The sequence below is a fragment of the Netta rufina genome (assembly GCF_964035555.1).
Source record: "Netta rufina genome assembly, chromosome: 20".
Lineage (NCBI taxonomy): Eukaryota > Metazoa > Chordata > Aves > Anseriformes > Anatidae > Netta > Netta rufina.
Window position 1 is genome coordinate 11127761 of NC_140144.1, and position 24877 is coordinate 11152637.

At 37.2% G+C, this 24877-nt stretch overlaps 1 protein-coding gene across 6 annotated transcripts in view; it reads right to left on the minus strand.

The window, feature by feature from the left end:
- DENND1A (DENN domain containing 1A) overlaps positions 1–24877 on the minus strand; it is a 191089-nt gene that overhangs the window by 157268 nt on the left and 8944 nt on the right. For all 6 annotated transcript variants that reach the window (XM_084298882.1, XM_084298879.1, XM_084298881.1 and 3 more), the window contains exon 3: positions 224–267. In XM_084298882.1, coding sequence (XP_084155008.1) covers positions 224–267 — 44 coding nt within the window. The remainder of the gene's footprint in view (positions 1–223; positions 268–24877) is intronic.

Here is a 24877-nt window from a genome sequence, read left to right on the forward strand (position 1 = left end):
TGTTCGCTTGTAAAAGCTAGATTGTAAAACAATCTTACGAGATCCAAAATTCTTCCGTTTTCTGCTTTAAATGTGAAAATGTTTTTATCCTCTTCTCCTAATTATAGCTTCTTTTTCTTTCTAAGAATGCATTTATCTCTTTCAGTAAAAAGAGCAGCAATAATATGTTGAACAGCCCTGAAATAAATTTTGTCATGTAAAAAATTAATTACGCATTCCAAACCTGGTCACTGTAGTCCTCTGGGAATTGCCTCCGCACCTCAGGATCTGTAAATAATTGACAGATAATATTAATTGGCTTTGGATTAGTGAGCAAGCAGAGAATCACACATTAATATTTGATCAGAAGATGATAGCAACCCTGGCAGGGGATCCAAGGAGGGCAGCTGAGGCTGCTATGTTGATAAGAGCAGGGAAGGACTTTTCAAGGCTCTCCCTTTACCCTCCTCCAGAAAGAGGAAAAGTGTATATAAAACATACACACACAAAACAGATGAAAACATAAATGTGTGTACATGTACACACATACATCTACATATAATTTTATAACACATCTTGGTGCTACACTGTATTTTAGGCAGTTACTTTGTGTAATAGCTTTCTGGCTGAAGTAAAATATTACTCCAAATTAATGTTAACAGAAAAGTTACACTCCTTAGAAAACAAAACATTCATCAAGAATTTGAAAGAGCTAATTAATATGGTCCTGAACCTGTGTGCCATCACGAAAACAAATGTTAAACACTTCCGATTAGCAAGCACTCAGACTGATGCACTGTCCTTATTCCTCTGGCTTGTCAGAAAAATATCATGGCATATTCATGGACATATTCCCTATGTTAAATTTAATTAGAGATGTTCATAAAACAACAAAATTGTTTTTGAAATTATGACTGAAATTATTTATATGACAACCTATTTAGAACAGCATGCTTCAAAGCCATCCATTTTTCAAAGGAATATGGCTGCGAAGGCCAGATTCCAGACTAGAAAGAAATTATCTAATTATAAAATAAAATAAAATAAAATAAAATACAACAATCACACATGAGTTCAGAATAAATAGTGTAACACATAGAAAAACCAACCAGTTCCCTATTCAGTTTCTACCATTTGCACAAACTCCCTTGGTTTCGGTTGCCTGCAGCATGGCACTCTGGCTACACCCTTACCAGATGCTTCACTCTTTCTACTGTGTTTCCACAAATTTTGACTGTTATGTTGGGACAAGTTGCACACGCAATCACTACTGCTCCATTAGTGTTATACCACAGCGTAACTGAGGCTTGGGGGGAAGAGTCTCATTTTTATGACACAAGCACCATACACTGTTGTTTTACCATAGTCCCACCCCAGATTTCTCATTGGCAACGTTTATTTTAGTAATAAATTAGTTGATTGGCAATTCAATTGCTAGCAGATGCAAACTTTGTTAAGGCGTATTCATTTTAAAATCAGAATTACAGCAAGAGTGTAGATTAATAAACAACTTCCTAGCTTAACTTTTCCAGACATTCAGATGCTTTATTATACATTTTACTATTATATAACGGTATACACAGTATCACAAATTTTATGCATGCATATGAGCATTCACAGAACAAACTGTAAAGCACCTTTTAAACCTTAGTTTGACAATTCTTACATCTCTATGTTAAGTGTGCAAAAATGCAAATAAATGAGAAGAGCTGAACTCACACCAAGAGTCCCTTACACTCAAGTGTTTCAAGTTACAACTTACAGGACGATACTTTTCATATTTCAGCAAAGCAAGCACAATATCATTGGTAAGATGAAACTAATATCTACTATGATACATATTTTTAAATATTTTTTAAAATAAATTATTTGACGCTCATCTTTCAGAATTTCACATGAAATGATGATCACTGAAAGAAATTAACACCTTACTTTGTATACCGAAGTACATGACACTTCTTAAGAAATTGGTGAAGGAGCCTGGAGCACAATACTGGCATTCCCCCTGCACACCATTTTCTGCTGACCCATTGCTCCCAGGCTTAACAGATATGCTCGGATGTATACGCATACACAGTCACACACAGCATTTTATCATGTATCCATTTTTAAGAAAATAAGGAATTAAACTGCAACATAAATCCATGGTGTTTACGGTTAACACATTCCTCCATCAATTGCAATCCACATTTGCCATTCTTTAAAAATCCAAACCAGATTAACCACACAAATAGTGTGTGTGTAAGAGCAGGTGCGTCGCTGGCAGCAAGGCCTACAGGAACATATTTGACAGCACTCAGATAAACCCCGAAAGCTCATATTGAGATCATCATCCAGAAGACAGAGTTGCATTGTGCACCCCTCTGCAAGATGCTAGCGCTGGCTGATAAAATCTATTAGCTGAAAAGATGTCACAGGCAAATAAATACAAGCTGGTGCTTTTCCCATCTCTGAAGCTACCTTACAGACCACTCTCACTGAACTGAGACAAAACAGGATTGCAGTAACTTAAAAATCACAGCAAATGATTTTTTTTTTTTGGTTAGTCTTTTACGGTTTAATTTTGGTTCATATATATCAACTTTCACTCTGAGTTTTTACTTAAATATGTTTTTTCCTACAGAAAATTACATTATTTTCCTACCCCTAATTTATATGCTCTCAAGAAGTGAGGCTAAGCAGTGGCCATAGAAATAATATAAAATATATATAAAACAAACAGGAAAACCCTTTCCCATTCCATATGTGTTCCTACCACAGGGAAGACAAAATACATCAACTTAGAAGAAGCCAAAAGACCCCCAATTCTCTTTATCTCTCTACAAGGACCATATTTTGTACATCAGTTGATGAGAATATGCTCTGAACAGCACGGGCACAGTTGTCAGGACTGGCCCCTTCCCGGCCATTGTCTCCCACTGAGCGCTGTGCATAATAACGAGGCAGTTGGGATGATTACCAGTGACGAGGAACAAACAATAACAGGTTTTCCAGTCGCTACATCACAATCTATATTTCTTTAACAGCCCTTGAAATCAATAGCTAGTAATGGGGAGGTATTTCAATTTCAAAGTTACTGAAACATTTAATTGATCTGCTACAAAATGATTTTCCTTCATTACTTCAGAAATCAGGAATTTCTGATTATTTGTTCTTTAGAGATGATACAAACTAGTGAGCAGTGTGAGATAATACACACTAGCTAAGGTCTTTAAGACACACCAAAAATCAGGTCACCTTTATGTTAGCTTAAGACTGTTGCTCCCAAAACAGAATGTTGTTGGTGCTCCTGCCACGGATATAACCGTGACCCAGCAGCCCAGAACCAGCGGCCCCAGGAGCAGCGGCCCCACAAGAGCAGCAGCAGCCCCAGGAGCAGCGGCCCCATGCCCCGTGCTCCTGCTGCCCACCCCACGGCCTCCCCTCCCGGCGCAGCAGCGATGGTGGCTGCCAGCTCCACGCCGCGCAGTCGGCTGCATGCAGGCACACAAGGCCGGCCTCTGTGTCTCCTGAGAAAAGGCAGCGTGGATTGTCTGCTGCTGCCGTACTTTGCATACCACAGGAGGCAGGTATGGCACAGTTTCAGAACCCTGCCTACAGGTCAGCCAGCCCAGCAGTTTCTCATAAATCGTGAGTAAATACCCAGAATATCTTTTGCTTCTATTGTGCCTTCAGTGAGATGGCTAATGGGAGAAAGTTGAAAGAAAAAACAAAACACTAACACAAGAATATTGAAAAGCACAGGTAAGAGACATTATGAAAATGAGCCTTTAAATAATTTAAGTAACACAAAATGGGGAGAGTTTCCAAATTCTTACCCACAGCAGCTTATTTACTGTAGTATAATTTTCCCTCTGCTGTTAAATCTTCTTTAGTTCTGAGCTAGTACCGCACCACTTTTACTTGTCTTTCAGTATGTATACTAAAAGATAAATTATTTCAACCTTTTAAAGTTAGATAGTAAGATATACACGCTGCGAGGTTCAATAAGACAGGAGGAAATTTGCTGACCATTTGCTGTGCTGTGGGGACTCGACCCAACTGAAGTAGATCGGATTTTCTTCAAGACTAGGGAAATGAGAACTTCTGAACTTGTCCTATGGCAAATGGATGCCCTCACTTATACTGCACTATTGCATCTCCCCATATTTAACATTTCAACATTGTAATTTAAAAAAGACACAACTGTGATCAGAGTCTACACCTGAGGTGGTTTGTAGAGGTTCAAGGTTAATTCATTCTCATCCAAAGCACAGTCTACAATTGCATTTTAATCCCCAAAAATGGATCATAGTGCTGTGACAATCTGAAGCTTTATTGTCTTTAATATAAATAAAAATATATATATTTTGTCAATCAACTGTATACATTAGAAGAAATTTAATTTAATCCACAATGCATGAAATTTAACTTCATTTCTCATCCACTAATTTCAGTGGAAAGAACAGCAACATGTACTTAGTCGGATGCACAAAGTACCTCGTGGAATCGCCCTCAGCGTCATGTACCTGTTGATCAAGACACTGGGATGCACACTTTGTATACAGCCTGCTTTTGATGACATAACAGCATCAGAATTGACATAACCTGGAACCCTACAGTTAAGAAAACCACCTTTAAATTATGCCTGGCAACCAAATGGTTGCACGTCCGCATATTTTTACAAGTACTTTATATTTTACATTGCATCAGCTCCATCACTTCAGCTTTTATACGGTCTGGGAATGTTTACTAAACTTTCAGCATCCTTATTTGGAAAACACTACATAATGGAAAGAGAGACTATGTCACACATCATTACAGCTTTCATCACTTTATCCATTCTTCATTGCTAATGCAACATTCATTTAGAAGGTATTTTCAACTGTGTTTACATACACAATAAAGTGAGACAGACACTGACTTTATGAAATATAAACATCTACAAAACAAATGTGACGATTACTCAGTAAGGCTCAGCTCGCCTCTGAAAAAATCAGCACAAGTTGCCTAGTGATCTATGCCTGCCTCAAGCCACAGCAGCCACAACATCCAGCTTCTGAAGAGTGGCAAACAGGCATACCAATGAAGGGTAGCTCAAACAGGACTTCAATATTCAGCTTTAATCACCACCACTACTGTCAGTAAAAACTCTCAGCGGTCACATGTTTGTGTCTTAACCAAGTATTTCATAATCAGATTCTAAATTAAAACTGTTGGTACTAAAAAGAGTCAACTTTATTTGATTCTTGATGTTCATACTTATCTTTAGAAGCTTTTGCACCAATGGTATATCATGAATTTCCCTAAGATTCACAAGTGACTCCACAGAAGTCAGACTGGGCTCTCTTACCAACCTCCTTCACACCACTGTAAGCCCTCTTCCTAGAAGGTGCAGCTCCATACAGAGCAACTGCTGCCCAGAAAACGTCGTTGGGCCAAAGACCACCTCCTCGTGTTACCCACCATGGATGCCCTGTTCTGGGGAGAACCAATTAGAGAAACAACAAAACCAAAAAACCAATACACATTAAAACAGATCTCATGCTTATTTTTGAAGCTGTTTCCTTTGTCACCTTGAAGAGGTGTTTTTTAGAGAAACTACCAACAGAGCACCTCAAGCATTTCTCGCATGAACAGAACACGAAATTTCTGTTACTGAACATTTTATTTTGAAAAGGGGGAAGAGAAGACAATGTTGTTTCTCTGAGATAGAGGAACAAAACTTTCTTGCACTGTGACAGCGGCATTTTGCCTCTTTCCTATGCATTTACAGAATATCATCAAGGGGATAGCCCAAAGCATTGATCCTACACTATGTGAACACAGCAAGTTCACGAAGTTTCCAAGTTCTAAAAATTATTACTGCCTATAGAATCTTGTTCAACAAAAAGCCAAATAGGGAAGAAAACTGAAATTAGCTGTGAACTGTATAATCCCATTGTTCAATTTCATGGCATTTAAGACACTACCTTCCCCTACTCAAAAGTCTAGCTGCTAATCCAGGCTGTAACCTGATTTAATTTTCCAGATGACAGGATGGGAATATGCTACAATGGCATATTAGTGTAACTATGCTGCTCTTTTACTCTCAACTTTTCATCAATCATGAAGTGAAGAGTTTTGCTTTTAAAAGAAGCATGATTAAATACTTCTAAAACCAGCACAACTCAGATTGGTCTGCATTTGAAAGATAAGGAAGTTACAGAGCCAGGGAAGTTCTTCAAAAATTCTCAAGAAACACTTCCCACAGTTAACCACACAAGCAACAACACATACTATCGTGACCCATCTGAAAGAAAAAAATCAGCTTCTTTAATCCATGCTGGCTACAAATCATTCAGATGAAGCAAACTTAAGTTTATTATACAGTGATAATTACTTCATTTTTCCTCACTAAGTGATTTAAGGTATTCATTTCTTTAAGGTCTTTACAGCTGCAACTCTTTTTTTTGTCCCTCTAAAATGAAATGGAATTCCATTCAGAGCAGCTTCAATTTCAACACCCGTAACACATTATAGTACGAAAAAGTAATTTAAACTTCTTTCCAAACCTCTGCAAACTCCTTGATGTCCTGTATTCAGCACAGCCGAACACTTCTGCTTGCCCCCAAACCGCTGCAAGCTTGGCGTGCAGATAACAGAACAGCACAGAGAGGGGGCAGGGGGAGGAGGGAAAGGGGGGAGAAAACGAGGGAGAGGAAAACCCTAAACACAATATAGACCAGAAGCCTCAGAACAAATTCACTCAGACAATACCTATAATAGGATTTTTTGTCTGAATGTAAAGCTTTTAAGACTTCAATTTTTCTTGTTAAAGTATTTCTTATTCTGTAAGTGTAAAAGTCCTAAAACCGCCAAGATGTAAAAGAAAATTCTGTAATCATGACTTGCAAACTATACTAAAAAAGTAAACAGCAGAAACACAAAACCAAATACTGCCAGCATCACAACCCATACAATTAAGTTATCCCAAATCATCACAACACCAAAATGCCCTGTACGCACATGCAGGAGGTGCAATATTCAAAACTACAACTTAAGAATAGTATGCAATGGGAATATTCACACAGGTGACTACATTTCTAACAAAACAAAAACAAAAAAAAAAAAAAAGGAGAAACACTTCTCACTTTTTGGATAAGAACTGTGAAAAACACTCCTTGTCTCGTACAGCAGGAAGGGGCTACGTTCCTTTCCTCTTAGCTAATACCTGCTTAGGAGCTGCTGTCACGTCAGGCTGTTGCCCTGTCCTGAATGTCGTTTGAAGGGTACGTAGCGCCACACAGACCTCCCACCACACAAAAATGGCAGTCAAGGATGGCGTTTCCCCTTTCCTCTGGCACAGTAACAACTTTGAGAGAATCTGTTCTTTTGTTTCAATACCATTTGAAAAACAAATGTACCATGAAACAGTATCAGAGAGCAGGCAAAAAACATTGTAGTTATGTCTGATCCAAATGTTAACACAAACATAACCAGGAGACCTAAAACTGAAGAGTCGGTGTAGTCCACATTTTATTTCAAGCCTCTCCTGCAGCATGAAGCAACTCCCTCCTGTCCCGAGGAACACGTTTGGCTCTTCCCTTCCAGAGCACCACAGGGTGATGGGAACAAGAAGCAACAGACCAAAGAAAACGTGTCAGAGTCAAGATATGACAAGTGATTAGTAAAAGGTCATCAGAAAAGTCGTGTATCAGACTAGGTAGACCCTTTTATAAGGTATCGTGTCCATCTTCAACTGCTGTTGTTCAATGTCTTGAATTTTCATATGGAAGTTTAATCAAAATTTTACTTAAGTTTACTTTAAAAGTACTTATTTCAAATCCTGTTTGCTACATGTTTCTAACGTCTTTACTTGAGGTCTTCAGTTCTTATATATGCAGCGGGTAATTACTCTGGTGATACCTCAAGTCCGCATTACAGCCCGGCTGATGAATCTTTTGAGTTTGCCTTACTGTGCACTTAAGGGGTTATTTCTCTTTATAACCATCTGTTCTCCAAATGATAGCACATTTCTGGGTTGGTTGAAATCTAAGCCAAACTCCAGGAGCAAATTTCAAATGGGTTACACTTTAAATTCTGTTTTCCCTGAAATTTTAGCCAAATTACGCAGTGGCTAAAACTTAGAAAAATACAATTAAATAACATCCTAATTCAATGTCCAAGAAACCCACAAAGTCGGGCTTTTAAAATTAAATACAAAGTGTTTTGAAATGGTGTACAGGCTGCCTGTAATAATTATACAAAGCAGGTTAAATGCAGAAGCTGAGGAGAAGCACACCAGTTAAGCAGGCCTCTGTTGTCTTTTGTTTGGTTGTTTTTTTTAATAATTTTTAATTGACTTCTGCTTGATCAGGATTTTTTTCTTGTAATTTTTTTCACCACACTATAAATTTAAAGGAGATATGCTCCTTGAATTCTGAATTCGCTTCTCTCCTGCCTCTTTGTATTTATATTCTGAGACAGCAGAGTTGCCTGGTGACAGCCTCTTCACTTCAACAGCAGCTGGCAAGCCCTCCTTGTCCTGAAAATATGTAAGAAATTGTTAACCAATATTTCATGCTATGATTTAAATGTGACAATCTGGAAGTGCCAGTACCACACAGGTTAAGATTTAAAAGACAAAAAATTAAATTAAAAAATTGTCATGTCTCCGAAGCAATATAGGAAGAAAAGTAAAGAGACCTTCCCCACACGGAACTACATGCAGCAAATGAAAATCGAGTTAGTGCATCGTCTGGAGTTCAGCAATACCCAACACGAGCACTGCCTGCATAAATCTGCCTAGTTAGCTTTCATTTCCAGAATGCAAATTCTCAAGTTATGCAAGATAAGACCAAAGCAACTAGAAATTTGACATTTTTACAGGAAACAGTCACCCTCCTTTAATATTTACAAGACATGTATTTCCAATTGCTTACGTATGCTTATCTGCTTTCCCAAGATTACCATTTCTGCTGAAGGGTCCAGCATACGTAGCCCTCAAAAAAGTTTCTTCAAGCTAGCTTTTTACAGCAAAAATAAAACATTTATGTTTGATTAAGTGACAGTTTATAGACAACTTAATTAATAACATTGGCATGTTAATAAGCACTTCCATTCAAAAAAATCCTTATTCAATTAATTTTAAGAGAGAACCTTTTAAATAATGTCGCATTTTCTATTTTCCTGTCTCAGCCAGCTAACTTCTATTTCTCTTTGTTGTTTTGAAGAAAGCCAGGAATAACATTTTAATGCAATACTGCTTTTTAGGGATACTATATTACAAGGAACTCACATAAAACCACAACATGGCCATGACGATCAGTCAACTACATTACAAAACCTGAAGAAGTTATTAATGAAAACAAACAGTGTTTTCCAACACAACTCTGGACTTTTCTTACTATAAAATTCTTCTGAGTTTTATAAACATTTTCCAAACTGCTTTATTTTCACCATTTTGGGTTTTGGTTTTAACGATGTTATGGTTATTTTAATTTGCCAATAACCCATATTTTCCATGTATTAGAGAACATTTTACAGACTATTAATTAATATTTTTTTTTTTTATCACTTTCTCAAATTCAACCATAATAAATTCAGATAGACATATTACTAGGAGAATGCATACCAGTACTGCATAAATATATTCATGGACATACAGAACATCACATTTCAGATTTAATATGAACTGACTCAGAAAGCACTTGCAACAGAAGTGTTCTAACCCACCAAAAATTCTTGAAGTGTTATAATAAAGTAAAATTAAAAAAAAAAAAAAAAAAAACACACACACAAAACACTACTCTTCACCAATTGTATAATTGCTTAAACTATACAGAGAATACCTTCTTCATTACACAATAACAGTGAATACTGATTTCTAAGCCTGAAGCTATGTAACTTTATAACATTTAAAATTCTGACCTTACTTTCATACTTTCAATATTGATAGTATCAAACCGTTTCCAGTTTCAAAGTTCTCACGTGCTACTTCTGTAGAGTACCACCTGCTCCCAATGACACTGTTACGTGTTACTGATCTGTGCAAATACCATCTCTTACGGGAATCTCCCTGCAAAGCAATAGGAGACCTTACAGAAAAGCTCTTCAGAATAGTTTTGGGTTTTGATGCCTTCAAAATTTCTGTATCTGCATCTCTGTTTATGTCAGGGTGCTTTAGTTATTCAAATGGCATCAAACAGATTCTATCAAAGATGAAATTGTGCCACAGGAAACTGGGAATCCCATTATTAATTCTATGTTTTTTCTGTACTGGAGATCTTCACTTGTTGGAACATACAGCAAAACACACACCATCAATCATACATGGAGTCTGATTTATATCCATAGATCATTATCAGTGAAGGACAGACAGACCTATATATCATTTTTGAGGAGACATTTTTATAACAAATAAGAGGATGGTTGTGGTTCCTACAACAATGTACACAACCTTAGAGCTTCACACTTACCTTGCTTCCACTACTGAAATCCGTGGTACCTAAGGGCCCTCACTGACCACTAAGTTCAGTGGTCATCACCTCACTCCTACTTTTTTAAGCCATATAAGTTCATACGTAGAAGACAGCAGCCTTGTACCCTTTGGTACTTAATTTCAGCTATTTTGCTTCAGCTTGAACTGCATAACATTCCCGTCTCAGCTTATCTCACATTAGTGGTCTTCATTCTACCAAAACAGTAATGAAAATTTCTAAAGGCCAGGGAACTGGAAGAGAGTTAAAACACAAACAAAGAAAAAGCACAAGAAATCAAAGACTGGTCATGGTGAGCCTCAACTACAGCCACAGTGTCACTGCAGCCTTGCGAAAGCCTACCAGCAAAAGCATTAAATGAAAGTTTGTAAAAACAGGAAGAGCATTCAGTTCACTCTCCTGCAAAAACTTTCTGTGGAGTCAGATGTGTTAATGACAGATATGAGCTTCTTGAACACTATTCAAAGTTTAGTGGAGAGGGTGCAGGGGAAGAGGTCCTGGCTTGGAAAAATACACCTCATCTAGCTAATGACCATGAGATGAAAGTGAAAGAAAATCATTGAGTGTTCAGCTACCCAAAATGACTTCTCTCTTTTGGCATAAAAGTTCATTAACAAGACAGCATCAAAAACTGGAGGAGAACTGCGGGTATATTTACACTTGCAGTATTGACCTATTTTGTATGTGCAATGCTTTCAGCTACTATTAACAAAGCTCACTCTATGCCATGTGTGATGCTATAATAAAAGACAGCCTCTAAGAAAAGAAGTTTAGCACATTTAAAGCAATACCATCAGTCCGAAGAGTTATTCGTTTTACATAAAGAGGAGCTTGATGATGTTCAGTGCAACCAGACTGGAAATCTATCATCTCACTAAAAATGTTTCAAATATTTTTGTTAATGTAGAAAACACAAGGCTATCAAAAAGATTTTTAACTGCAAAATGGAAATGCACTGAAAACATTTTAAGACATTTGATTCTTCCAAGATGTATGATAGCACATCACCAGGTACCCATATACTTCTGAAGTAGTGAACTAGTTTAGTTTTGAGCTCAAACATTTCATAAGTCACACTATATTCACTTAGCAGCCAGCCCTGAAAATCAGGTGTATATAAATCTAACAATTTCATTCATTTCTCTTCTCTTTTCCTTGCCCAGCTCTATTACACAGCAAAATCACAGCTACATATTCAGACTTTTTCAAGAACTCTGCCAACTCTTTCCAATCTGCCCACCCTTAGCAGCAGCTTTGCTGAAAACAATTTTTTCCTTCACTGTGAATTGCAAAGGAAATCTAAAAATGCAACTTGAATCCACTTCCCTATTTTTTCTCCACAGATCTATCTACAAGGTGGTGAAGTGCAGATGGTCATCGACTCCCATTGTGCTGACATGCAAATCTCCTGAGGATGACTACAGAAACGAGGAGTGTAACTTGTTAGGGTGAGGTGGCAGCACAAACATACTCTCAGCACATCAACACTGACTTGCAACATCGAGTATTGCACAGAACAGGAGGGAAAGATGTGTCCTACAGACAAAAGGTCCTCAGATGAAACTTCTCAAAGTAACTGAGAAAGCTGATGGAGAAGGAAGTAAGAATGTTCACAGAGACTTTTCCCATAGTGCCTGGCAGAAACCTGGCTGGTAGCTAGAGGTAAGCTTGTGTTATCGCACAACAGCCGCCTGCACCGATAAGCAGGAAGATGAAGGGGAACAGTTTTTAAACAAATCTCAAAAATTAAAGTAAGCTCCAGAACAGTACAGTATGTCCAACAGATCCAGCTGCTTTTATCACAGACAAACACACCTTAAAGAGGAGCGTACAGTCTCTTTTCTCATTAGCTCATACCACACCTAATTGGGCTTCCAAGCTCCTTGCTCCCTAGCTGCTGCTTTGAGACCTGAGTTCGCCCACCTTTGTGCCGCCAGCAGGAGAGTCCAGGCTCTTGGCTGAAGAGAATCGACAGGTCACTTCTGCAAACTCTCCTTCCCGTTAAACTCTGTTATTTCCCCTATATCCTATCATCCATTTCAGAGTACAGAAGAGAACAATATTTACAGCACTTTTCCTTGACAAAAAGTAAACATATACATCACTGATTGCAAGGCCACACCACGAGTATTTCACACCACCATCGTTCCATAGCGGCTCTACTCCCATTTCTAAAGTGATCAAACTAACGGCAAAGTTCTCTCCATCTTTTTAACACAAGCATATATGTTTGATTTTTAAACATGAAAGATTAAATTAGAAGCTACACACACAAACACAACTCCTTTTAAAAAGACTCAAAACACTGTATTTACATCTACTAGTACTCACTTTATTACTACAACCTTTATAACCGAGCTTAGGTTTGCTTCAAACAAAACAGGGTTCTCAGCAATACAAGCAGAAGAAAAAGCCCTGCATACAGTTAGTCTACAAAGAATTAACTGGATTAATTAGCAAGGGATTTGAGAAGCAGCTTGGAGCTAGAAAACCAAAACACTAAATTGTTTAAATACTTTGGCAATGGATCAAGGTTTCTAGGCAGCCCTATGTTCCATTCTCTCCTTTTTTTGCTCGGTGTTTTAACACATTTAACCTGACAAGGTACTTTTTCATGAGATATGAATGACACTGTCAAAATACCAAAAAAGAAGATGTGAATTAAAAAATGCCACAAGCTGTTAGCAATTCTGCCAACATGTATGAGCCCAGGCAACATTAATTAAAAATCAATAGCTTAGGACATAAATAGCTCTTATCTCTGTTATAGTATATTTCTAACATAACTCTTTATTAAAGAAAAAAGCCAACGTCTTTGCTATTATACAGACTGAATTGACCACAACAAAGCAAAGAAATACGGCAAAAATGCTGAGCAAAGAAACACGTATGAGAGAGGGAGGACAGGAGCATGAATGATTGGAATGTTTCAGCCTTGCGCTATCATTACCACATAACTGGTTGGAAATAGCCACGCTGCAAATACTTGCAGGAGAAGTTACCAGGAAGAACATGTCAGGTTTCTACTGCTAATGTGGTTCTATACAAAAATCCTGCATGCCAAGGAAATAATAATAACATGCACATCTTCCTGTCAGCTAGAGCTTATTAATCATTATTTTTATTATGCACTTCAACTAAGGATTAAGTTACTGTGAATTCTCGATAATTACAAAATAAAGGTGAGAAAAAGAGACTGCAAAGAGCATTTCCTTAATGATACGATCTTCGAACTAAAGTTATATTAGAAGGAATCTAAGCTAAAAGATTTAAACTAAGCTAGGAAATTAAGCCACCACTTTTGAAAGCTGGTTTCAAGTAACTAACTCATGGAGAGTTGAACATTTGAAAGACCTAAACCCACTTTCTAATGAAAGACCACCTAAGACCATGCATCAACCTGGGTACACACTTCGGATCTGCCATATCCCCTACACAACTATGGCACTTAACTTCTGAACAGTTTCTACATAAAATTTATTAAGAAAGAATAAATAAGAATCATACCAAAATGGAGAGGTTAAGTTCAGTTTTATTTTTTTTGTCTATTTGATTAGTTATTAACAATGGAAATATCAAATGCCTCCATCCAGACATGCGCACCAGTCTAAATAAAGGATGAAGAAAGAATACAACCAAGCAAAAAGCAATTTTCTTATTTGAGTTCAAAATAAAAGGAAAAAAAATCATTTACATAAGAGCTATGTATGCATTTGCCAAGAAAATAAAAGTTTTGAAGTACCTATACAAACACCAGTTGAAAAGCTGATCATAAAACTGTAGCACCCTTAAAGTGAAGTTCTCAGGACCAAAAGGATTATTCTGAGCCACGGCTACCAGTTTGAGCTCTCAGGGGCATCTCCTATCAGCTAACCATATGCAAGTGCAGTTCCACTCAACTACAGAAGACAGCTTTGCTATACCTGCAGATGAACAGCAACACCAAACAGTTGGTAATGCTACAGTGGACAGCCAGTCACTCGGGAATTAAAGTCTGGAACATATGAAGAGGTTGCATTTATTAAAAACAACCACTAGAGATGAGCCAATTGTTTCCACTGGAAAGAATTTTTTTTTTTTTTTGAGAAATATTGATCTGAAACACTGAATATATACATACAGAACACCAGCTTAGTAAAATCAGAGCAATACCTAGAGTAATAGTCAGGTTAAAAAGGAACTTCCATTATGGCAATACAGTCATGAAATACCAAGCTTTCAGATCTTAAATAACTTTTGATTGAGTCCATTGGATTTCATCTTCTATTAACTGAACTTTGGAACGTTCCTATTTCATCCTCCTCCCCTCACCACAACCTCACATTCCAAAAATTCAGTTTATTGATTAGAGTGCAGCCCAAGGAAGTCAAAAGGTTCTGCTCACAATATGCAGACACCAGGTGTAAAGACAAGGAAAAAAACAACCTCACTGTCCATGAGACCTTTTGCTCTGTCTCCTCACTGAGCTACAGAAATAAAGTTGTTGCTGTTTTATAAGATTTTCTTAAACTACCTGGATTCTCAACTGTTCAACTTCCATTCAAGCTGCCGCCAATTTCAGTTAATCTTGTTTATGTAGGTGCACCAAATACTAGTTGTTGTTACTGCATTTGATGTAACAAGATTCCCTCATCTAAAAAGTTAATTACACAATGTTAATTTTTAGTAGAAGCGTTGCGGGAGGCCACAGAACCACAGCTAATACTGTTCCCCAATTTGAATGAATCTGAAATTCCACAGAGATCCTCCAATAATGCTTTATCTCATTGTAAAAACACAAACCATCACTTCATTAACATTTCAATCATCTACTTCATTGAAGGTTCAAGAAAACAAAATAATTCAGAGGTTCTGTTACATCATCTGTCTCCATTTTATTATAAATTAAACTGATTATAAGATGAAGTAATTTATAAACTCTTCCAAAAGACAATTTACATTTTCCTTCTACAACAATGAAGGTATCCCCCTAACATACTCAACTTGTATTCAATACTAACCAAAGATACTTACAGTATATATATGAATGTATGTGTGTATGTGTGTGTATATCTTTATATATATAATAATAATAATAACATATATATAAAAGTGGAAGATATTTCTGGTATGTCTTTGGATTACTTTTAGCATTCTAACACTGTTTATAATACTGGTACAAATACTGCCACCAATAAAGAAACAAACATTAAAAAGGTGTCCTTTAAGCTTTCCTTTAAGGCATCTACCATAATGGCATAATTTGCTCTGGACATCATTAAAATGTAAAGTTAATGAGGATTCAGCTGAAAACAGAAGAAATGTAACCTATTTTCAGGCAAAACTTCTAACACTGCAATCAGAGGGAAAACCTCTTTGATGTCTCTTTGTCTCTTCTCATTAATTTTCTTTTGGTTTAAAAAAAACACAAAGGCTGTTTAAACTAAAAAATGCATAGAAGTTTAAACATGGTAATTATAGTCAAGCTGCAATGAGGTCAATAGGTTTTTAAAACTCCGAGATAAACAAAATTGAGATGTATTACTATTTTAAAAACCTTGTCAATACCCAATTTCAGTTGCCCATGTGATGTCCACTGTATTCCAAGAATTCAGCCTAGGTACAGGATTGATTCAGGAAGGTTTAGTGAAGGACCTAATCCTGTACCCAGGGTAAAGCAAACTATCAAGAATAAATACATCAAAATGAAAAGTGCTACAATTGCTGTATTACTTGGTACTGCATTTGGTATTTTAAGTGCAACAAGGCATTTATTTTGCAATCTCCGTGACAGAGAGTTGGCAAATTGTGAAATTCTGCTACTTTCTACCTCTACATGTCATTAAATAAAATACTGAACAGCTAAATAATTCTATTTATTCACTTAATCTATTTTTGTTTATGAATACTGCTAAGGTGTACACAAAGCTATACGCTCCTATTTTAATATGCTAATTCTTTCCAGCAGAAATTACCTCTAAAAGCTATTCGATTGCTTAGTTCCAACAGAATCTACAGTGCAGGAAGTGGTATGTACTTTTAGTGAATAGTTTATGAGCAGCTTTTCTGAAACCATAATGGAAACAACAATACTATTAAAAACAAAACAAGATGATTTATTAGAAACAAAGGTAAGGTGCTTAATCCGTTACATAAAAGAAACAAATACACAAGAGAAACGAGAAACGTTATCTTCAATGAATAAGGACATTAATTACAGGAGAACAAAATAAACAGATATCTATATAATTTTTCCATGTACAAATATCATCTCTAGATAAGTCAGGATGAGATCAATGTATTAGTCTATAATAATTAGAGGTATGAATTTTAATGCATTATAATGCATATAGGCTAGAATTCTATAGATAATGACCTGCTCTATATGAATCTATTTTAACTTGCTTGATAGACTATTCAAATTGAGCCGTGTGAAGGAGCACCAGACAAGTATCAGATAAAACAAACTCAGGTATTACTTTAGGTGCAAGTGAAGAGCAGCTTCAGAAGACAGTCTCATACTTATTGCAAAGGAAAGCATGTTTTGCTTATTTGGTTGTTTTTCATGTCATTGCTGGGAGGGGTTTTTTTTGTTTGTTTGCTTGTTTTTGGGGGGAGGAGGGGCTGTCATTGGGTTGGCCTTTCCCACAGGCCAGTTCTGCTCAACTGCCTGCTGAAGAGATTTCCTAAATCACTGTCCATTCTGCCTGAGCTGTTTCTTATGTCCTGGTATTTTTCCTGCCTTGCCTGCACCATCCTTTACTGTCCTATTCACAAAAATACAAAGCACGTAATTTTACTATTAAGTGAAATAAGAAGCTTGCAAATACATAAAGTGAGGAAGCCTGATTCCACTGTATGCCTATGCTGTGATACCCAACCAGACGTTTGGTCTTCATGCTTCAAAATCTGATTCTGAGTCACATTCATGCTTACAGGTGTTCCACACACCATCTCTTTCCAGTATCTTTGGAATAGAACAGAAAACCTCAATGACCACTAACGTATCTTACAGGTCACATAGACACACCTGAAGACTTAATTGTTCCCTTCAGAGATAAAAGCATGTAAGAACCAATTCAAAAGAGGTAATGTTGCTGATGTTTATATTCCTAACTATGTAGTTTCAACGTAAAGGAACCTTCAAAGGAAGTAAAGATGGGATTCAGATAATCCCAGTAGAATGTAATGGGAGTTGCAACTGTAATTCCCTTCAGCACCATACAAAATCCTTGCACAAATTCAGTATGTAAAAGATACTGCTTTAAAAAAAAAATAGTCACAGCAAGTCTTCTACCCCCCCAATTTTTTCCCCCATCCATTCCCTCAGCATGTGTACTGTAATAGCTGATGAAGGTTGAGACAAACCTCGTATTTTAGCACAGCAAATATTCCTTTGGCAACAGTTCTTCATTCACTCTCCTACTCATCATTTAACAGCAGTGCTTTACACCCAGATTATGACTTTCTACATGATCCTTCTACACAGACTTGCATTATTTAAATTATCTACAGTATGAATACTTTATTTTTATTAATTTGTCTATCAAATTAGAAAATATTACTTTCCACATGGCCAGTAACAGAAAACTTCAGAAGAAAACAAGCAACTTAATTCTTTATTGGGAAGAGGGAGATGAGATGGGATGGGACACAGACACACTAGCTCCTCTGCAAATACAAACAAAACCTGCTGAGATTAAAACCCATTCTGAATCCTAGATTATCAGTACCAGCTCCCACCCCTTCCATCCGAGATTATCATCCTTAATCTGTAGGTCAAACTTCCTGGTTTCTATCCCACTTTTCTGTGAAACAGGCTTTATTGGAAAGCATATGCAAAACTGTTTCCAACCAAAAAAGACATAGCAATCATCTTCCCAAGAGCCAATAGATGTGTCAGATCTGCTGGGCCACAGCAGGGCCAAATCCCTCTGCTCATCAGTCAGGAGTCAGCAGCATTGCCTTGGCGTTTCTTCTCACTTCTCACTTGAAGAAATCCACTGGCGAGCCAGTGAGACACCTTGCTCAAAGATAATGAGTATGTTCGGATATAAACAGAATATAATACAGTGATTAAAATGTGTCCTACCACCACTGTAATTCACAACCACTACTACAGGGAAGTGAACCACACACTAACCTGTAACTGGGCATCAGCACACAGCAGTATTTCAGAAAGAAGTCTGCAGGTTCAATTTTTTCTCTAGTAGCGCATAAGGTTGAGGCGTTTTTCTTTTTTTAATATACAGCCATGGCTGAATCTTGGATTCATTTCATGCATATCTTTCAGTAATAATTTCATTTCAAAACACCTTGCTAACTCTTTTTTAAATCTTAAAAACCACCCCCAAAAAAGAGAGACAAAAGCAACACACACCACAAAAGAAAAAAAGTCTTTTTGTTTGTGACAAAAAATATCACACCCCAGAGAAGCAGACCAAAACTGCCCAGGGCACTCTGCTAGGCCTCTTTTTGAATTAGAGTTTACATTCTCTTCTTTCAAGGAACTACGTAAAACAAAAAGAACCAGCAATGAAAATAGACCTGGTTCCTCTTTTGTTTCACCAATTTTACTTTGCTTGCTTGTTAAACTTATTCGCTAGGTAGAGTTACTGACCCATGTGCCGACAGACTAAACACAGTCATGACTCCTAAAATCCAGTATTTCTATCGAAGACACGCATAAGAAGAGTAACACAACTCTGGATGGACAGTCATTACCAGGACACTGCTACCAGCAGTGAGCAAAATAAATAAATAAATAAATAAAATAAAAATCCCTAGTCTTAATCTACAGGGAGTCTTCTTTAAAGTCATTATTTCTTCATCTGAATGACACTCTAATTAAAGCTCTTTACAAGTCACAGAAGTGTCTATGTTGAGATTAACGACTGATTTTAGATGCACTAAGATTTAAGCAGAAGTTAACAGCATTAATGAGATTACCTGTTGCAATTAAATAAGGACAAACAAAACCAAACCACCTTGGAAATTTTTGTGACTGAGCATAAACTAAAGTTAAAATTACTCTCTTAGATTAAGTCACCACCACCATAACAACAACTTTTTTGACTCTATTCAAAGTACAATCTGCTTGCAGTTATTGGAGTAACAGCCCTACTCTTAAAGGAACACATTAATAGAGAGTTAATTGCAACAAGTGCTTCATCAAATTCTTAAACGCTTCAAATACTGAAATATCAAATGCTTCAGTAGCATTTGGTATCTAAATTGACTCTCTCAAGAACTCTTTAAAAAGAAGAACCACTCAAACCTCTATAAATTCAAGGAAAACTACAAATACAGCTAGTGAATGAAAATAATTTGTTAAAACCACTAAAAACCTCCCTTAAAAAGTTTCAGTTTAGCAGTTAATTTCAACCTGCAGTTAAAAAGGCACTAGCTGTCAGTCAGTTTTCTCACCCAACTCTATCATGAAAAGAAAAACTGACAGATCACAGGAGCTTGCCTTTGTAAACCAATTCAGGAACTTTCATGCTTCTTATTTGTTAGGTTAAAGGTTAAATTGCTGACCTCTGCCCTCCTGCTTAGCAGCCTTTCCCTTTTTCTGTAAAGCTTTATTTTGGGGCTGTATTTACATGGATTAGTCTCTTTTCACGCTAAGAAGGAATCTGTTCACAGCCAAAGCCTTAGTTCTGGTTGTACAAAAAGCAGTCACAATTATTCAGCAGCAGACAATGACCATATTGTGGATTTACAAAAAAACCACCTCAGCCATGGCAAGTTCTGTCCTCGCTGCACAAAACAATAGAAGAAAAATCTTATCAAGCATTCAAGAGAAAGCAAACAAAGCAGGCCCACTGTGAACTTGATGAAGATGTCAAGCTCCTTTAAAAAAATATAAATCAACAAAAGAGTTTAAAGTCTTGTGAGTAAGACTTTCTGTGCTGAATTTTCCTCTCTAGTTAAACAGTGCCAGCAGCAGCAATATAGCACAGACTGGTAAATACTTGTGCAATAGAAAAGATTGCAGACAGAAGTAGTTAAAGGATGAAGCAAAAAGGACGAACAACAGATCTCTTTCCACAAAGTAAATTAGAGAAATGGAAGAACATTCATAACTAACATTTTCGGTCTTTATTAAATCTGGTATCATCGGATAAGAACAGACCTAAGAAAAGTTTTAACTAAAACATATGATGACTTGCAGTATGACAAATTCTAATGTTTCATAAAGTGATTTTCTCCTCAAATTGAGTTCCATATTTAATTTATACTGTAAAATCCCAACTGAGAACTGTCTTTGAACAGAACAGTTCAGACAGTGCTACTTACTTGATCCAGACACTTCAGTCCTAGTAAGTTCTTTGTGAAAGTTTTCCACCTTGTAGGTATTCAGAAGAAAAGCAATCAAATGGAAACAGGAAAACAAAGAAACAGCTTAGAAGAATTAGCATTCCTAGATGCTAGCCATCTCCTTACATTTGGTTATTTTTCCAGTCCTGCAGTGGGAAGTTGGGTGTAGGAATAGTGTCACACAGATAGGACAGGAAAACTTGTAATACCCCAATTAAGGAACACATTCAACACAAAGCCCTTTTTTACTGGAACATAATGTGAATTTTACACTTCCTTTGTTAGTCCTAAATATTTAGTATGTTACCTACTTCTCGATACATAACAAGCAAACCTCAAGCAACAAAATGCTTCCACTTCACAAAATAAAGGTTGCTCTGACAGATGCACAGGTAGGGTTTACAGACTTTTGAACTACCAACTCTTAACTCTACTCAAGTACCAGTGTTGACGTTCAAGCCAATACTTGATCTGTTTTGGCAGGTACTGATGTGGCAGTGAAAGTTAAAACATAGGATAGAGAATGGCAAGGAGCAGCAGCACGTGCATTTGGCACAGGCAGAAGCCTGCTAGTTCCCTCTGCCTCGGAAGTCTTGTCACAGAAACCACAGCGACAATCGTGGAATACTTTTAGGGCCCGAGTACATCATGACATCTCCCTGCAGAGTTAAGGGCTTCGATTAGTTTCAGTTATAACATTCGTGATCTACTGGCGGGTGGGGGAAGAGCTGTTACAACACAGGGCTAGAACATGAAAAGTAAAGAAGGAAGTACTTAAACTACTCACAAGCTTCTAGTAGGAACAAGATTAGTAGTACATGCTACTCTCAGAGCCAATTCAAATGCAAATTCCATCCTTTCTCTCAAACAATGATAAACTCCCTCAGAGTTAATAGTTTCCTTCTAAGATTCATCTCCCTTTTCAACTTGGTGGTATGTTTTCGAGAAAAGAAAGAAGCACATGGCGAGTCTTCCAGCAAGACCTTTTAAATTCTGTCATAAAAGAAGTAGTATAAACTACATTTCCTTTACTAATCCAGTGAACATTTGTTAAACTCTAGCACACTTACACTATGTCCATGCTATCACGTTTAGGCTTCCAACTTACCATGATTTTAAATGAAAAAAAAAAATAAAAAGAATGAAAGAAAGAAAAATCCTTTAACTGTACTAAACCATTTCAGCTTTTTCCTTGAACACACAGCAAGAATTTATGCTACACTCACAAAAAGATGAAAGATGAGGTCCTTGGAGAGAAAGGCCTTTGGCACACTACATGGTAAAGCTACAGATTTGACGTACTTTTATAATGTCTGCTTTGGCGAGAACACAAAAACCCCATACAAAAGCATGCTATGTCCTCCCAGACAGGGGTGCAGGGGGAGTGCCTCACTCTCACGAGCATTTACTTTCAGATGTTCATATCTTAGAGACGATTTTGATCGGTTACTTTAGACTAACAAATTCTTTTTCTACACCAATGGTCTGACAGTTATGCTCCAGTTCTCCTCACAGCCCCCTCTAACAAGGGGGGATCTTTGGCTCAGGTCCAGCAAGATCCTTACATTTGTCACAGATTTCTGAGGAATGAACTGCACCAGTTGTCAGATCATAAAGTGCTTTGAAAAATTGAAAGAAAGCTTTCTTAAGTAGTTAGCATGATTTTGCTTTATGTAGGTATTTGAATGAAAACTGTTAGTAAATTCTTTCTAGTGCATCTGAAAAGTTTTGGTAAAAGGAGAAAACATTTTAGCTGAAGTTCAAAAACAGCAAGTGCTTTTCCAGTGTGTTATACCATACTTGTAAACATTAAATATGTCAAGAGTATAAAACACTACTGAATTTCTAGAAGTTCAGCAGTTACAATTTGTAACAGAAACAATTCAAGCTCTTTGTAGCTCTCCCCTAAGACCAGAGAATTTAGCATTTCCAGGGTATATTTAAACAATTAACTTTTATCTTTCTTTATTTGTAAAGCACCAGATACATCAGCAATGAAACAAACAGCACAAACATCTTCAGCTACAAAGACTGTTATTGAAATTGAAAAGCATCCTAACAAAAGCAATGGTAGACCTTAAACTTTGCATGAAGTGTTCACAAGTGCTACAACACTTATTTTACAGAGAAGTGAATAGATGTATGTTTCAGTTGAGACTATGTCATACTTCAGTATTGCAAAAGAAAGGCAAAACTGATGCAATTAGATTATGTCTTGAATATATTACTGGTATCTGCTAAGCAATGCACTGCATTTTTATTCCCCTCCACCTTCAATTTTCAAGGTTTTATTTTATTTAATTCCTGAAGAAAGGTTAGCTCCTATCAGTGAAATCTCTAAAATAATTGTGACAAAACTAAAAATTCTTTGCTTGCTTTTTCTTTTTTTTTTTTTTTTTTTTTTTAAAAAAAAGAAGTAATAACCTGGATTTAGTAAGGCAAATAGCTCCTTAAATCCAAATGATAACTAAAGTTAGAAATACTCCTACTGTCAGAACTACCCAGGAAAAAATTAGAGTGAGCTTCAGGAAGTTAAAATAAAAGCAGTTTTGTATTTTTGTTCAATTTCAGGAAGTCAGATGTTCTTAACAACAAAAAACACAACAAAACCAAACAAAAACCAACTCCACTCTAATAGATTCAGTTACTCAAAGGGAAACTGGGAATTCCCAGCTTCCAAGGAAATTGCATTCATTAGGCTGAGACAGAAGACTGGATCGCTAAATGTCTTCTCTTGAAATATCTTCATGGTTCTCAAAATACAGATATCACATTTACATAAAGTGACCCAGTAAGAAAAATCTGTAAGTACCCAAATAAGATCTATGAATATGCAAAGAAAAGCACAAATATAGCTTTTAGATCCAACTGAATTAGGAATTCCACAACATACCGAAGACTTCATGTGGCAGAAATACACAATTACCACTGCTGAGAACAGATACTCATTATTTCTCAGCAATCCAGACAAGAAAGGCTGAAGAGCCCACAGCTGAGCTGATCCCGTGACCGTTTCCCTCCTCAGTTCACACACCGCACTGCTGTTCGGCACAGTTGTGCCTGGACTGGAACAAAATGTTTGATTTTTCAACTTTCTTTATTTTGACAAATTTTTCTCTTCATGTCTTACTTGGAATACAAAACATCTCCTGAGTGATCCTGGAGCTTGCATTTCTAGGAATCAAACCATAGGATCATAGGATAATTCGGGCTGGAAGTGATCTCCGGTCCTTAGGTCCAACCTCCTGCTCGGAGAAGGGTCAGGTGTGAGGCCAGACCAGGCTGCTCAGGCTGTCACCCGGTCAGGTCTTTCAAACCTCCCAGGATGGAGACTGCACAGCCTCTCTTGGTGACCTTTTCCAACACTTGACCATGCTCACGGTGAACACACATTTCCTGACATCCAGCTAAAACATCTCGCTTCAATCTGTGTCATCACCTCTTGTTCTCCTGCCATGCACTGGGAGCCGGTCACCTTGATGAACTCCTTACAGGTACGGAAGGCTGCTGTACAGGTCCCCTGAAGCCTCCTCTTCTCCACGCTGAACAAGCCCAGCACCCTCAACCTCCCCTCACAGCACAAGTGCTCCAGCTCCCTTGCCAACTTGGTGGCCCTCCAAGAACTCCTTCTAGTTTATCGAGATCTTTCCTGGAGCCCAGAATAGATTTTTTTTTCTTCTGCAGTCAACTGTCTTGATAACTAAGAGGGAGCCTTCTATAGATGATGTAAAATGCTGCTCTCATCCATTTGGAAAGTTACTAAACATTTAATGTACGATTGTTAACAATTATACAAGCAATAAAGCTACTTGAATATACAATTGTCTGTCAGTAGTTAATAACAGGAGTCAGTATTTCCCATTTCAGCAAGAAGCAAATGAGCCATGAAATATATTAAAGCTTTTAATTGCAGTTGATACTTAACAGTTACATGGAAAATACCCCTTGCTATACAAACTTTTGGATTATTAACAAAACAGAGGCATGTTTTACCATCCCACAAGCCAGACAATCTCCCACACTAGGATTTTTATAGCTTTGGAACAGTTCACTCTCCTCAAGACTGTATTAGAAAATTGATGCAAGAATTAAGTGCATTATAAGCGGTCGATAGCACTACCAGACTAGACATAAACTTC